The sequence below is a fragment of the Corvus brachyrhynchos genome, unplaced genomic scaffold, assembly GCF_000691975.1.
Source record: "Corvus brachyrhynchos isolate BGI_N302 unplaced genomic scaffold, ASM69197v1 scaffold52, whole genome shotgun sequence".
Lineage (NCBI taxonomy): Eukaryota > Metazoa > Chordata > Aves > Passeriformes > Corvidae > Corvus > Corvus brachyrhynchos.
Genome location: NW_008237221.1, coordinates 1,312,283 through 1,324,528, shown reverse-complemented (window position 1 = coordinate 1,324,528; position 12,246 = coordinate 1,312,283). Strand labels below are relative to the sequence as shown.

The window sequence follows — 12,246 nt, the reverse complement described above, 5'->3', positions numbered from 1 at the left end:
GTTGCTGGCTGCTGTATGTCCTCCATCAGGCTCCCAGCAGAACAAGCAATTTGGGGTGTCATTAGTCTGCCCCCATGTAACGATGTTCTCTTGAGATCTACCCCAGTAATTATGTGACAAGTTAGTAATGCTTCCCTGGAAACGTGTGTGCTGGATCACAGGTGCCACGTCCAGTGATGCCAGGATTTTTTATATTTAACTTTGTGAATAATGTTAACAAACTACTAAGTAACCTTACGACGTGCAAGACAGCTCATTCTGACCTCTTTTCTTGATCTGCAAGGGACCAGAGGAATTAGCCTCCATTTACGTTGATATAATTGTGTTCAAGAAGTAATTCATGGTGACCAAACTGAGCTTGCCAAAAGCTCCTCTTTATGTCATACATTAAAGTAGGCAACATTTGAAAGTAGAGATCTTTTATTAGACATGTCAGTATGGCTAAAAAACACCAGAAAAGCTTTAACACTCACAAGCTTTCCTTCTGTGTGTATGTTATGAGATTCCTCTTAGCTTCCAGACCCTTTGAACTAGCCCACACAAGCACAAGTTCCTTTTACCCTCAGCCACCTTTGCTTCCATCTGGGGCACCTTTGCACAGCTGTGGAAGAATCTTGTGCTACAATGCTGATGTATAAGTAAGCCCAGAGATGACACCATAATAAAAATGGTAAAATAATCCAGTTTGTGAAGCCTTTTTTGACAAGTCTGAAGTACATCAAGCAACAACGCAGGAAATGATAAAGATCAGGTTTTATTGACATATTTTAGGTACAATAAATATATTTACATGTTCACATTTCAGACATGGATTTACACGTAAAAAAACTTGTACATGAGATCATCTTTGCGTTTCCATTTTTACATTCACTTAAATAGGTATGACAAAGATCTCTTATTTGGTATCCTCCAGTCCAGTACTACACTCAAGCAATCAGCAGTGCACACCTTGTGCAGATGATGCTGTAGAAAACATGAGGCAGACGCACTCCCAGTGCAGTCAGCATGATACAGTCGGCTGTTGAATTTATATCCTGAACTGCTAATAAACAAACTCTGCAATCCAGATTAGAGCAGTACATTTGAAATGATTCTCAAAACACCCAAATATAGAGAGATATATATATGTATATATATACACTGTTTAGGACTTTACAGGTTAGGAAGGATCACATTCAGTAATAGTAATAGGAGGTAGAATCGTGTCGACAGTGTTGGTATTTCTACGTGGCAATAAGAAAAAGTGCTATTACTATCACTGAATTCAAGAACAGAGATCCTGAAAAAGTGAAAAGGATAAAATAGTTGTTAATCCTGTTTAGCCTGGCTAAATGCTCAAGCATGTAACGGAAATGTCTAAATTCCCCAGCATGGGTAAAACTGCAAAGTAAAAATGTTAAGTGGTGCTTCTCCAGCGCTCTGGGATGGGCAGCATCGCCTAAGGGGTGATACCTGTATAAAAGCAACCTCAGCTTCATGCACCAAAGTCTGCAAAGAGAAGTAGAGTATGGTAGGATTTCAGAGTGGGACATACAGGCTTCAGGTACTGTCAAGAGAGCTGGAAGAACAGAAAACAGACCAAATGATTGAATGCAATGCACTCAGGAAAAAAACCAGAGCTTAACAGGGAGTGAAAAGGGCAGAAACATAAGGATACAAATATCCTTGTGAAAATGGAAAAATGGGAGCAAATGAAATGGAAATGAGAAAAAGCGTAGCTGAGAGGCAAAGGGTACCACAGGAAAAAAAAAGTTGACTTAATCCAAGGGCTCCTTTATAAATAAAATTATATGCAATGGTACAGAAGATCAGCTGTGAATAAATAAGTCTTAGAATCTGGTCTCTGCTGGATCTGTAAATGAAAATGTCTATTAATTAGGAGTTAAAACTGCTGAAAGAAGTTTCATCATCTGAAAAAGAAAACCTGCAAACAAATGGTTTTGTTAGTCTAGAAATAGAAATAAAACTGTAACATTCCAAGCTCAGCCTGACAGACACTAGGAAAAAAATACAATGCATATTAAAATCCATTAGATGCAGACAAAGATAATCCTGAACAAACACAACATTAATACAGCAGTGTTTGAAACTGTTATCTGCCAAGTGACTACACACAACATTGCAATACATCTACATTTAACTGTACACAGGTTCTTTCACAAAAGTATTTGTAATCTGCAATACTGTTTAAAGTTTAGACGGTAAAAACCACTGAACACAAGTGCTGTTACACTAAATAAAAGCAGTGTAACCTGTTGAAAAAGTGTATCTATAAAGCCCATTTTCAGTTAGTTAGAAAAATCAGTGCATCCAACCAAGAAAGCAGAGAGCAACACAGGCACCTAAAAGATCCCATGAGATTAACCTTCCCCTCAAGGTTTTCCTTAGTGCAATAAGGACCACACTTTCCACCAAAACAAGCAGAGAAGTTGAAAACGGAGTTTGTTTGGTTTTTTTTAAATTAAAAAACCCAACCCTGCCAAAAGCAGCATTATAAAGAACAAAATGATCCTTCCCAACCATATTATACCAGAAGCTGGTATACGCAAGGATCCAATATGAATCTGGTTTTGTACACAAGCCCCTGTGCTCATGTGGACAGTAAGTTATCTCCATGATTAAAAATCAGGTTACAAAAAACCTTACAGAAAATCCTTAGGATTTGATAGTAATTTAAGATAAAATACTTTCAAGTATTATGTTTATGAATTAATTAGAAGACAAGGCATGATTTAAGGTAACATTGAAACAAAAGCTCTGTGTTACCCTAAATGACCCGTATAGTACAGCTAACTTTCTGAAATCTGTTCAGGATTTGTTTCCTTTACATTTAATTTCTCATCTACCATGATGCTAAAAAAAATAAAAAGAAAAGCACAAAAAAATGCATTAAAAAAAGGTTCATGTCTCTCTGAACAAAAAATGCCTTTTTGACAGTGAACAGGTGAAGCCAGATTTCTACCTTCAAGTACCATGACTTGCATCACAGACACAGTACTACACAAAGGACAGGAACATCACAAATACTATGCCAGAGGACAAACCCAGGGTATCTCCCAAGCAGACAAAAAAAAAAAAAAACAACAAAAAAAATAAACAGGCCAAAAAAAACCCTCAAAAGAAGAAACCCCAGAGCCTCCCACCCCCCCTCTCACCCGAGCTACACGGGGAACACACCCACACACACAGGCAGACACGGAGTTACTGAGTGCAGCAGCAGGAAGTGCCTACAGCAGCTTCCAGGGAAACTGCATCATTTCAAGCTACACAGATAAAAGATACTATGTTTAAAAAAAGATTAAAAATTTAGCACCAAGTGAAAGGTTTTTTCTTATCCCCAGTAGCTAATGTTAAAAAGAACAATGGGGACCTCCAAGGTTATTCTGAAATAACCTTCAGTTTTACTCTCATCTATAACCTTGCAATGGAAACCTAACATCAGTGAATTAAAATGCTCAGTTTGCTTGGCATTTTGACAGCTAGAAGGACTTCTTTACAGAAATTTGGAAAACTGAAGCGAATCTGGGGGATAAACTAGATATCCAAGGACAGCATAGAGAGCTTGTATCCACTCTTCCTTCCCAAAGTGGCACTGGGGATATGTGTGGGCTGAGGACAGCACCCCTCTGGCTATGGAAACGCTACAGACCTGTCCTCATCCCCCTGCGTGTGGCAGGGACCCCGAGTGTCCCCAGCACCACACGTCACTCCATCAGATGGCTCGTGTGGCACTGATAACGTGTGCCACTGATAACATGTGCCACTGATAACACTGCAATGCGCCAACGTGCCACCAACCTGGCCTACGTGTGAAACCAAAACAGCCCCAATTTTTGAGGACAGTATTACACCACAGACCTAATTTGTACCTGCCACACAGCACAATGGAACAAACCCAGAGACCCCGTGCCTTGGTCTGACAGTGCACTGTATTACCCCTCAGAAGTTAAAGGACAGAGTTGTTTCAGGGTTTTTTTTAATTAAAAAAAAAAAAAAAAAAAAAAGTAGAACATTCTACTAAAATACCACAGATCATATGGGTAATTCAATATTTTAGTCAAGGCAAAATATGAATAAAGTGAATTTTCCAGTGGTACAAGATGGAAATGAAATAATTTGGAAAAAAAAAAAAAAAAAAGCTGACTTCATTTAACTACCTACTGGAGTTGCCTATTTAAATAATTATAAAATTATGCTAATAAAAACTGAACAAATAATACACAGATCAGGATATATGTATTGACTTACTAGCATCTTTATAAAAATTTGAAGATATACACAAAAACACATCAACATTTATGGAACCATATCCATTTAAATTTAGATAAGACAACACAAAAAACTAACAAATAGCTAAGATGTGGTTGACTGTAAGCACTTTGAGTAACATTTTAATTTTAAAAGGTCAATATTTACATACTACATTAAATGCCTTTTTTTTTCCATTTTGCATCATATTGTGAATTCACTACAAAGAAAGAACAAGATAATGGTTGCAACAGATCTTCCAAGAAAGTTAACTTAAAATTCTCAGATTTAACTCTGTGCTGGAAGAGAACACATCAAGAACACGTCCGTCTAGCTTTACCTCTACTTCCTTTGGGTTTTTTTGGGAGGAGACAACAAATGGATCTGAAAGAGCTGTATCATCCAAACCGATCAATGCCAAGAGATCCACTTTTAAGATAGGATTTGAGAAGTAAGAGAACACAAACGTTTTAAAAAATGACTCACCTAATTGCTACTTTTGCTACTGAGTTTTTCAGGGTATTAGAGAGATATGGTGACAACACAGGGTGTGAGTATGTATGTATGTGTATAATAAAACCAATATAGACATACATACATATAGTATGTTTACATATAGGAAGATACCCAGGTACTGCAGTAAGCGGCTGAATTAATCCCCAGCAATCCACCCATGCCCTGTCTATGCACAAGCAATAATCTCCTGCAACTGCTGTTAAAGAGGATGCATCTACTCATTAAACAGGCATTGCTCACGTCACTCCTACATTTAAATAGATATGAGGCCATTTAATGTCTTTATTCCAAAGCCACACATTTGTCAAAAAAAAAAAATTTAAAAACCCAACTGAAATAAAATTTTTTAAAACTTAAGTTGGCTGAACCTCAGGCTCTTTGGGATGGATTCAAAACCCAAAGCAGGAGCGTTTCTACAAACTTCTTTGACTTTTGAATCAAACCCATATTCTTAGGCTCCAAGAAACCCTCTAACCCCAATAATGTTTGCTTCTGACAGGACAGCTGATCAACTGCAGATGTTCCTACTGCTGAACTCGGCTGCTGGCCTGTCTGGCGTTTGCATCTCTCCCACATTTCCAGACACGCACCACTATCACTCCACTCCGAGATGTCTCCTCGTCCTTCTCACTGCAGAGAAGCTGCTCCCTAACACTGGGATGAGGAACTGTTTAATGTGTTGTTTTAAAGGTAAGCAGTTATTTCTGAAGAATAGAAGTGACATAATCTGAGGAGGCAGTGTAGGGGTCCCAGAGCTGATGGTGTCAGCATTGAACAGCCCAGGGCTGATCACTTTGCAGGTCTTTGGGGTTGGTCCCACTGGGCACTTCCTACCTGCAGCTCATGCTCTGTCCTGGGCTTGGCTTGACCCTGAAGCACTAACAGCACTTCATGTACAGCAGTTGTGCTGGCTGTCATTAAACATTATGCATGAATATGAGGGTATAAACCTCACTTCCATGAAAAGATTCTCATTCTGTTACTGTGTCTTGCCACTACGTTTTAAAAGGACTTTAAGAGTATTTCCTAAGCACCATGTTATTCTATATTATTTCAATGAACAGAGAGCAGGTCTACCTAGCAGACTTTTGACAGTACTTACTCATTATTTTTGGTAACTTTTACCTAATTGAAAATCTGGACCAAAAGTGGAAGAAAGACAAATAGGTATCTGTGCCATTAAATCTTAAAAAAAAATAGATACTATTAAAAAAAGGTACTATAAATTTCCTTAGCTCATCCTTTCCAGCTTGGCATGCCTATTTTGGACCCCACTTGAAGCACTTTTATTTCATACCCACAGTGTTTTTCTGCAGTCACTCAGGTAACAAACCTACATTTCTGCAAGTCCCCCTCCCTTCAAACAGTAGGTAGAGTGCTTAAGAGTATTCCTAAAATAAAGCATGGAGCAAAACATCATGGTCTAAAAACTAAGGAAAGGTTCATAAAAACTGGAATCCAATATAAAGATGACATTTTAATAAGTTTATTCAGAAGTAACTGAAAAAATTGTTCCTTTGGCAACTCCATCTGGACGGTTCTAATCAAAAGGAAATATTACGAATTTGACTTTGAATAAAATATAAGCTCCTTAACATTTGCATGGCATTTTTGGGAACTGACATGTTCACCAGGAGATTCACAATGTCCTTATAGCCCTTTATGTATCAGGAACACCATATCAAAACAAGAATAAATCTCAAAGAAAAAAGCCTGATCAAAATAAAGCATGAGGCAACCATGAAACACTAGCCCAAAAGAACTACCAGGAATGCACCACTCTTCCTGCATAACATTTTTGAAGTGACCCACCAAGTATTTCTTTTTCCTTGCATCTGGCAGTGTTACTTAAAACAACCTAATTACAACTCAGAGTTCACCAACCCATGATGCTACTGAAGGGTGAAGATCCTTGTTTTTAAAAACCAAGGCAAAATACAGCAGTGGTTTTATGGAATAAGCAGAGTTGGAAAGAGAAGATGGAACTCTATGTTGGAATAGAAAAATGCGAAGACAGACTTATTTACAAAGACCAAAACTACAATTTTCCAGTGTCACCTCCAAAGCTTCTCAGCAAGCTGCTATTCAGTGAAGCAGACCATGTTCAAATCTATGCAAGAATACCTTCTGTGCTCTCAGGTATACAATGCAACTAATTTGTTTAGAAAAATGAGTTTTCATTCAAATACCTTGCACTGAAGATAAGAGCAACCATTATCAAATATTCTTTGCTATGAAGAAAGTTTTTTAAATCTTTCGCTGCAACCATTCTCTCTCAAGTCACTGTGGTCACACAGTAGGATCTTGAAGAACAGTGTCTACATGCATCAAAAGCATTTTGGAAAAAAAAAATTCTATAATTCCATGTGGTTACAACAGAATGTGAAGAAACCGAACAGAAATTCCACCTCTGCAGATTCTCTTGAATTCACCTCTCCTGGAGGTCATCTCGGTGCTTTCTGTAGTTCAACAGAGCAGTTACAGACTGAGCTGACAGGGTTCCCAACCCGATGCATTTTTCACTGTGAGTCTGTAGCTCCACAGTACACTGAGGTTGGTGCTGGGGCTTCTCTCAGCAGACATCACTCCACAATCAGCGCCACGTTGATGTGGGACAGATCTATCATGTGCCTGTCAAAAGTTAAAAGAAGGTTAAATGCGGTGCTCAGACTGATTCTGGCAAGGAGCTTCTATGAAGGTCACTAATCAACAGATGCTTGATTGGATTAACGAAACACTGGGCCAGAGATTGATTATATCTTCTGAAAGGAGGGAAGGAACCACAGCGGCAGCAGTGCTTAATTATTTACCTGTGGAATTTCTGTTGAAATGCTAAAGCGTGTGCTGGCTCCTTAAATTTTGCTATGGCTTTCCGTTGTTGAGGAAGCATCTGTAAACTCTGCAGAGACAAAAAGCCAAAACATATTTTTAATATTCACTTCAAGATCCGCTTCACAATAACCCCTTATTTTGCACAAAACCAACTGAAATCTTGCTGTATTTCTCCTTTTCAGTAACATACTTCAGTTCTCTTATTGATAACCAGTAAGAGAACACACTGGAAAGAGACTTCTGAGACTGCAGTCACAGTCCCAGCTGAAGGTGTTTGAGTTGGTGTGTTAAACAACTGAACCACCTGGAAAACCCAGACTATCACTTGTTAAGCAAAGGTGACAACTTCAACTCAATCCACACACATGAGCTAAGCCCCACAGCCAAACTTCCAAGGAGTAACAAGCAGTCAACTGGTCAGAGCTCAACTTCCCACACAAGCACCTGGAGTCATTCACCTGATGTACATTAAGGGATCAGGGCTTCCCACAGGTTAAACAGGGGCAGACAGAAAAAAGTGCTAAGTTCTGATCTCTCAACTGTGTATCCTCACACCATTTTCATAAAACAACAGGCCAGCTTTTGACAGGCACCACCATGAAACCCCACTGAGATGGATTAGGTCACCACTTCCAAGTCCTCCTAGTAAAAGGAAACCATATAACACACATCTACCCAGACAAGTCCATCTGATACATACCTCCCATACCATGAGAGCAGCAGTTCACAGTGCTTTAACTATGACAAACAGTAGTACTGAGCTCTCCGAAACTACAGCACACCTGAGCCAGGGCTCTGGAGAATTCATGTCCTTACTCCCTGCTTGCAGCAGAAGTCCAGGCCAAAATGATCTCAGAGAGGAGTCCTGTGGCCTTGGTAAAGAGGTGTTACCACACTTATGAAGATGAAAGTTCATGCTTTGAGTTAGCCCTTCAGTTATGATAGAAGAGTTTCCCAAAAGATACTTGAGAAATTCAAGAAGATTAAGCTTTACACATTAAGTAGTTACATACCCAACAATGAGTGGGAACATCCAACAAGTATTCAGCATCACAGAATACTCAGGATGGAAATACGATCCTGAAATCCTGCTGCCTGTGAATACAGGCCAGAGATTTCAGAGTAACTAGGTTAAAACAGATCTGAAGGTTTTAATCAAAATTTCACAGTTCCACAGTGATTCCAACATCTCAAAGAAAGTTCTGGATGTTTAACAGCCTATGCTGCAGCACATTAAAGACAGAATTGTTCTGATTCAGCTTCCAGTTTCCAGTTGTTCTTATGGCTTTGGACGCAGAATAAAGAATTATTAACATTCTACTTTTCTGTGAGTGTCTACATAAAGACAATACAGTTTTATACTGAGATTTAGATACTTATATATATACACACACACATATATATACACACACAGACAAATGCAGGTATATGGACACCTTAAAACTTTTCTAGATGATAACCTCCTGATGGGTAAGTATGAACATAATTCTTTGCTCCTGCATTTTGCCTGGACCTCAGCTGCATCCCCCACACTTGGATGATTCCAGTCCTCTGATGGTCAGTCTTTGGGATTTTAAACTTTACCTCCAAAAATTCTCTATCACCATCTAGACTGTTAAAAAAGTACCACAGATCTTTAGACAAAACAACTATTCCTTGGGAAACAACATACAACCCCACTTGATACATTTTGAGGGTGACATACTTTGAGATCTCTTAGTGAAATAGCTTTTAATCCCACGAATGTGTTCCCTGTTCATTCAATCTAATGGAGCATTTTAAGCAAGACATCAAATGCCTAGATGAAATTTGTCATTAAAATTGTCTACTTCTATCTTTTTTGAACACATAAGACTCTCTTGGAAAGATGTTTATTTAACAAGAGCCATGGAACCTGATACGTCGTATTTCTTTGCATCTAAGCCTGACAATTCAGCTTTGCCACTTTCTGTAACTTACCTATCTGTGATTTTGAAGCAATTAATTTTGCACCTTCCTGTAACTGACAGGAAATTTTCCTCTCTCCAGGAAAATCACAGATGTTTAGTATTTCCACCACATCTGTGATTTCAAAGTGAAAGCTTAGTAAAAGTTAAAGGATTCAGCAAATCTGATAAGCATCAGCAGGTTAATTTGCATTTTATAGTTTTTTGAAAGCTGCTATGATGAAAAGGTAAGTCACTGCAACTTCCCCATTTCTGAGCTGGTAGAAATAGTAGTTAGCTTTAAAAAAAGCCATTCAGTGGATGATTTTTTTTTTTTTTAAATCAAAATGCTCTTGACACAGTTAAGCACATTTTACCTACAAGAATGCAGTCACGCTGCAGAAAGCAGCAGTGAAAGATCTTGGATAAAGCTCAATTCTCCTGCAGGTTTTTCTGCAGGAATGAGTGAATGCTGTAGTTTGTGTTCTCCTCCCTTACTGATCTCACTTTTTTATGATTTATAGAACTAGATCTTAACACACACTCTCTTGACACCACTTTTCTTACTAGAAAAGAAAGAACCACAAACTAAGTAAGTGCTATCACTGAGGACTAAGCTTTTGAAGACTAAAAATTAAACACAGCCCTTAAATAACCTTTGGAAAGAACAGACTTTAAGAGTTGACAAAAAAAAAGCATCTCTGAATTGCAACTAAAAACAAACAAACAAAAAAAATCCGTTCCTTTCAAAGAAGTCAACAGTTTTAATACAAGAAAAACCTGTTTGAATCATCAAAAGGATGAATATTTCAGTGAACAGTTCAGCAAGAAGGGCTGTAAAAGAACACAGGGATGCATACTTCCAGCTGCACCCTGCATGTCCTGCTGTCAACTGCTTCCCTCCCCTCTCCAGATCCACCTCCAGCTCTCCTGCTGCCAACTGATCCTCCCCACAATGTCAGGTCTCACTCGACTGCCACAGCAGATTCTCCCAATGCTTTATGCTCCAGACCCCTGTTGTGATCAACTGAAGAAGAGAAGCTGCATTTGGTGATGTTTCCCACAAGAACTGAGCTATTATTGCATTAATATTCTTGACATGCACAAAAGCAAAATTTGATTTTGCAGTTTATACAATCATGATGCTAAATTATTAACAAGCTTCTCAGTAATTAGCATGTAAAAAGTCAACTAAAGGCAGATATTCTGGTGTAGTGCAGACTTATTAGCAGAATTAGGCAAAGTATCTAAATATTATTATAGGTAACTTATTTATACTTTCTAATGAATTAAGTTTATTGACTGACTAGTTTGGGTACTGTGTTCTTACACTGCATTACTGCTTTATTTTCCAAAGTAAAAAAAAAAATCCAAATTAAAACACAATGCATTTTAATACTCAACTGCTTTGGCAACAAGGCATCAGTTTTTGGGTAAGTCTACTGAAAAGCATCTTTATCAGATTTAATTTCACTGGTCAATACAGACAACAATGGAAACAAAAAACCAACCCATCTGATCCTTCTCTGAACTGCCTAAACATCACCCATCACTCAGCCCAGGGTAAGGCAGCATCTCCTCAACTGCTGCAATTACACATGCCTAGACTAAGACCAAGAATTAAGGACTGCAAAACAAAGGATACACTAATGCTACACAAACAATACTGCTCCAGTAGGAAACTGTCTGAAAAAAATTGATTTAAATGTATTTAATACAAATTCTCAGCCTCTGCTGTGCTCAAACTATGGTAGCAAAAATGATGCATAATCACTTCATGTTTGTTAAGGTATATGAGGTCTATACACCTTCTTTGGGTATAGATGAAAAAAACTTCTGGTTTTGTTTAACAAGGGACAATTACTAAGCTATGTTACTCTGAAGATGTGACTGCAGCCTGCAATACCACCATAAATACCTTTGCTGTGTTTTCGAACAAATCCTCAACTATCTTCACTTGCAAGTATGAACATTATTCATCTAACAAATATAAAACAAATATAAAAAAATATATCTAACAAAGATTTATTTGTGTTCTGATTTTGGAACAATACCCTCTTACTTTACTACTTAAGCCCCGAGTTTTATGTTTTTAGAACACTGATTGTCAGGCACACATTTGCCACATGTGTAGGTCCCAAACTGCTGCTATCCCACCCTGAACAGATGGACTACTGGCTGGGCATAGAAATTAGAGTCCCACTTCAGCAGAAATTTGAAGTAAAATAACTGTATACTCATCCTACTGGATTATTTCTGTCTTTTTGAATTTGGGGTGATTTGCAGTTTAGACCTGATCCTGCATTTAGATGATGTTCACAACTATAGTCAGAAGAAAATATTCCTTGTGTACCCTGTGGTATTTTATTAGCTCAAAATATTCAAGGCATTATCTCAAAGACTTACTGCATCAGCTTCTGCTTTTGTTGATTTCAAACACACAAGCTAGGAAAATACATCTAAAAATTAATTCATTTGCAAATCTTAATCATGTTACCTTCCTAATATAACACACTTAAACATTTTCATCCCTTTGGAATAATTTGGCAGCTGTTTTTTTTCCAGTGATAACATTCAATAGCCCCTCTCCCCCTTTTAGAACACATTATCCCAGAGGCACAAACACCACTGCTGATGGGCTCAGCCTTGGCCAGTGGTGGGTCCATCCTGGAGATGGTTGGCATTGGCTCTATCAGACACAGGGGAACCTTCTGGCAGCTCCACA

The 12,246-nt window shown here is 38.3% G+C and overlaps 1 protein-coding gene across 2 annotated transcripts in view; it reads right to left on the bottom strand.

The window, feature by feature from the left end:
• Positions 1 to 736: 736 nt before the first annotated feature.
• Positions 737 to 12,246, bottom strand: part of RBM33 (RNA binding motif protein 33) — a 90,738-nt gene continuing 79,228 nt past the window's right edge. For both annotated transcript variants that reach the window (XM_017728906.1, XM_017728907.1), the window contains exons 18-19: positions 7,575 to 7,663; positions 737 to 7,395 (exon numbers count right to left, since the gene is read on the bottom strand). In XM_017728906.1, coding sequence (XP_017584395.1) covers positions 7,347 to 7,395; positions 7,575 to 7,663 — 138 coding nt within the window. In that variant the 3' untranslated portion in view covers positions 737 to 7,346. The remainder of the gene's footprint in view (positions 7,396 to 7,574; positions 7,664 to 12,246) is intronic.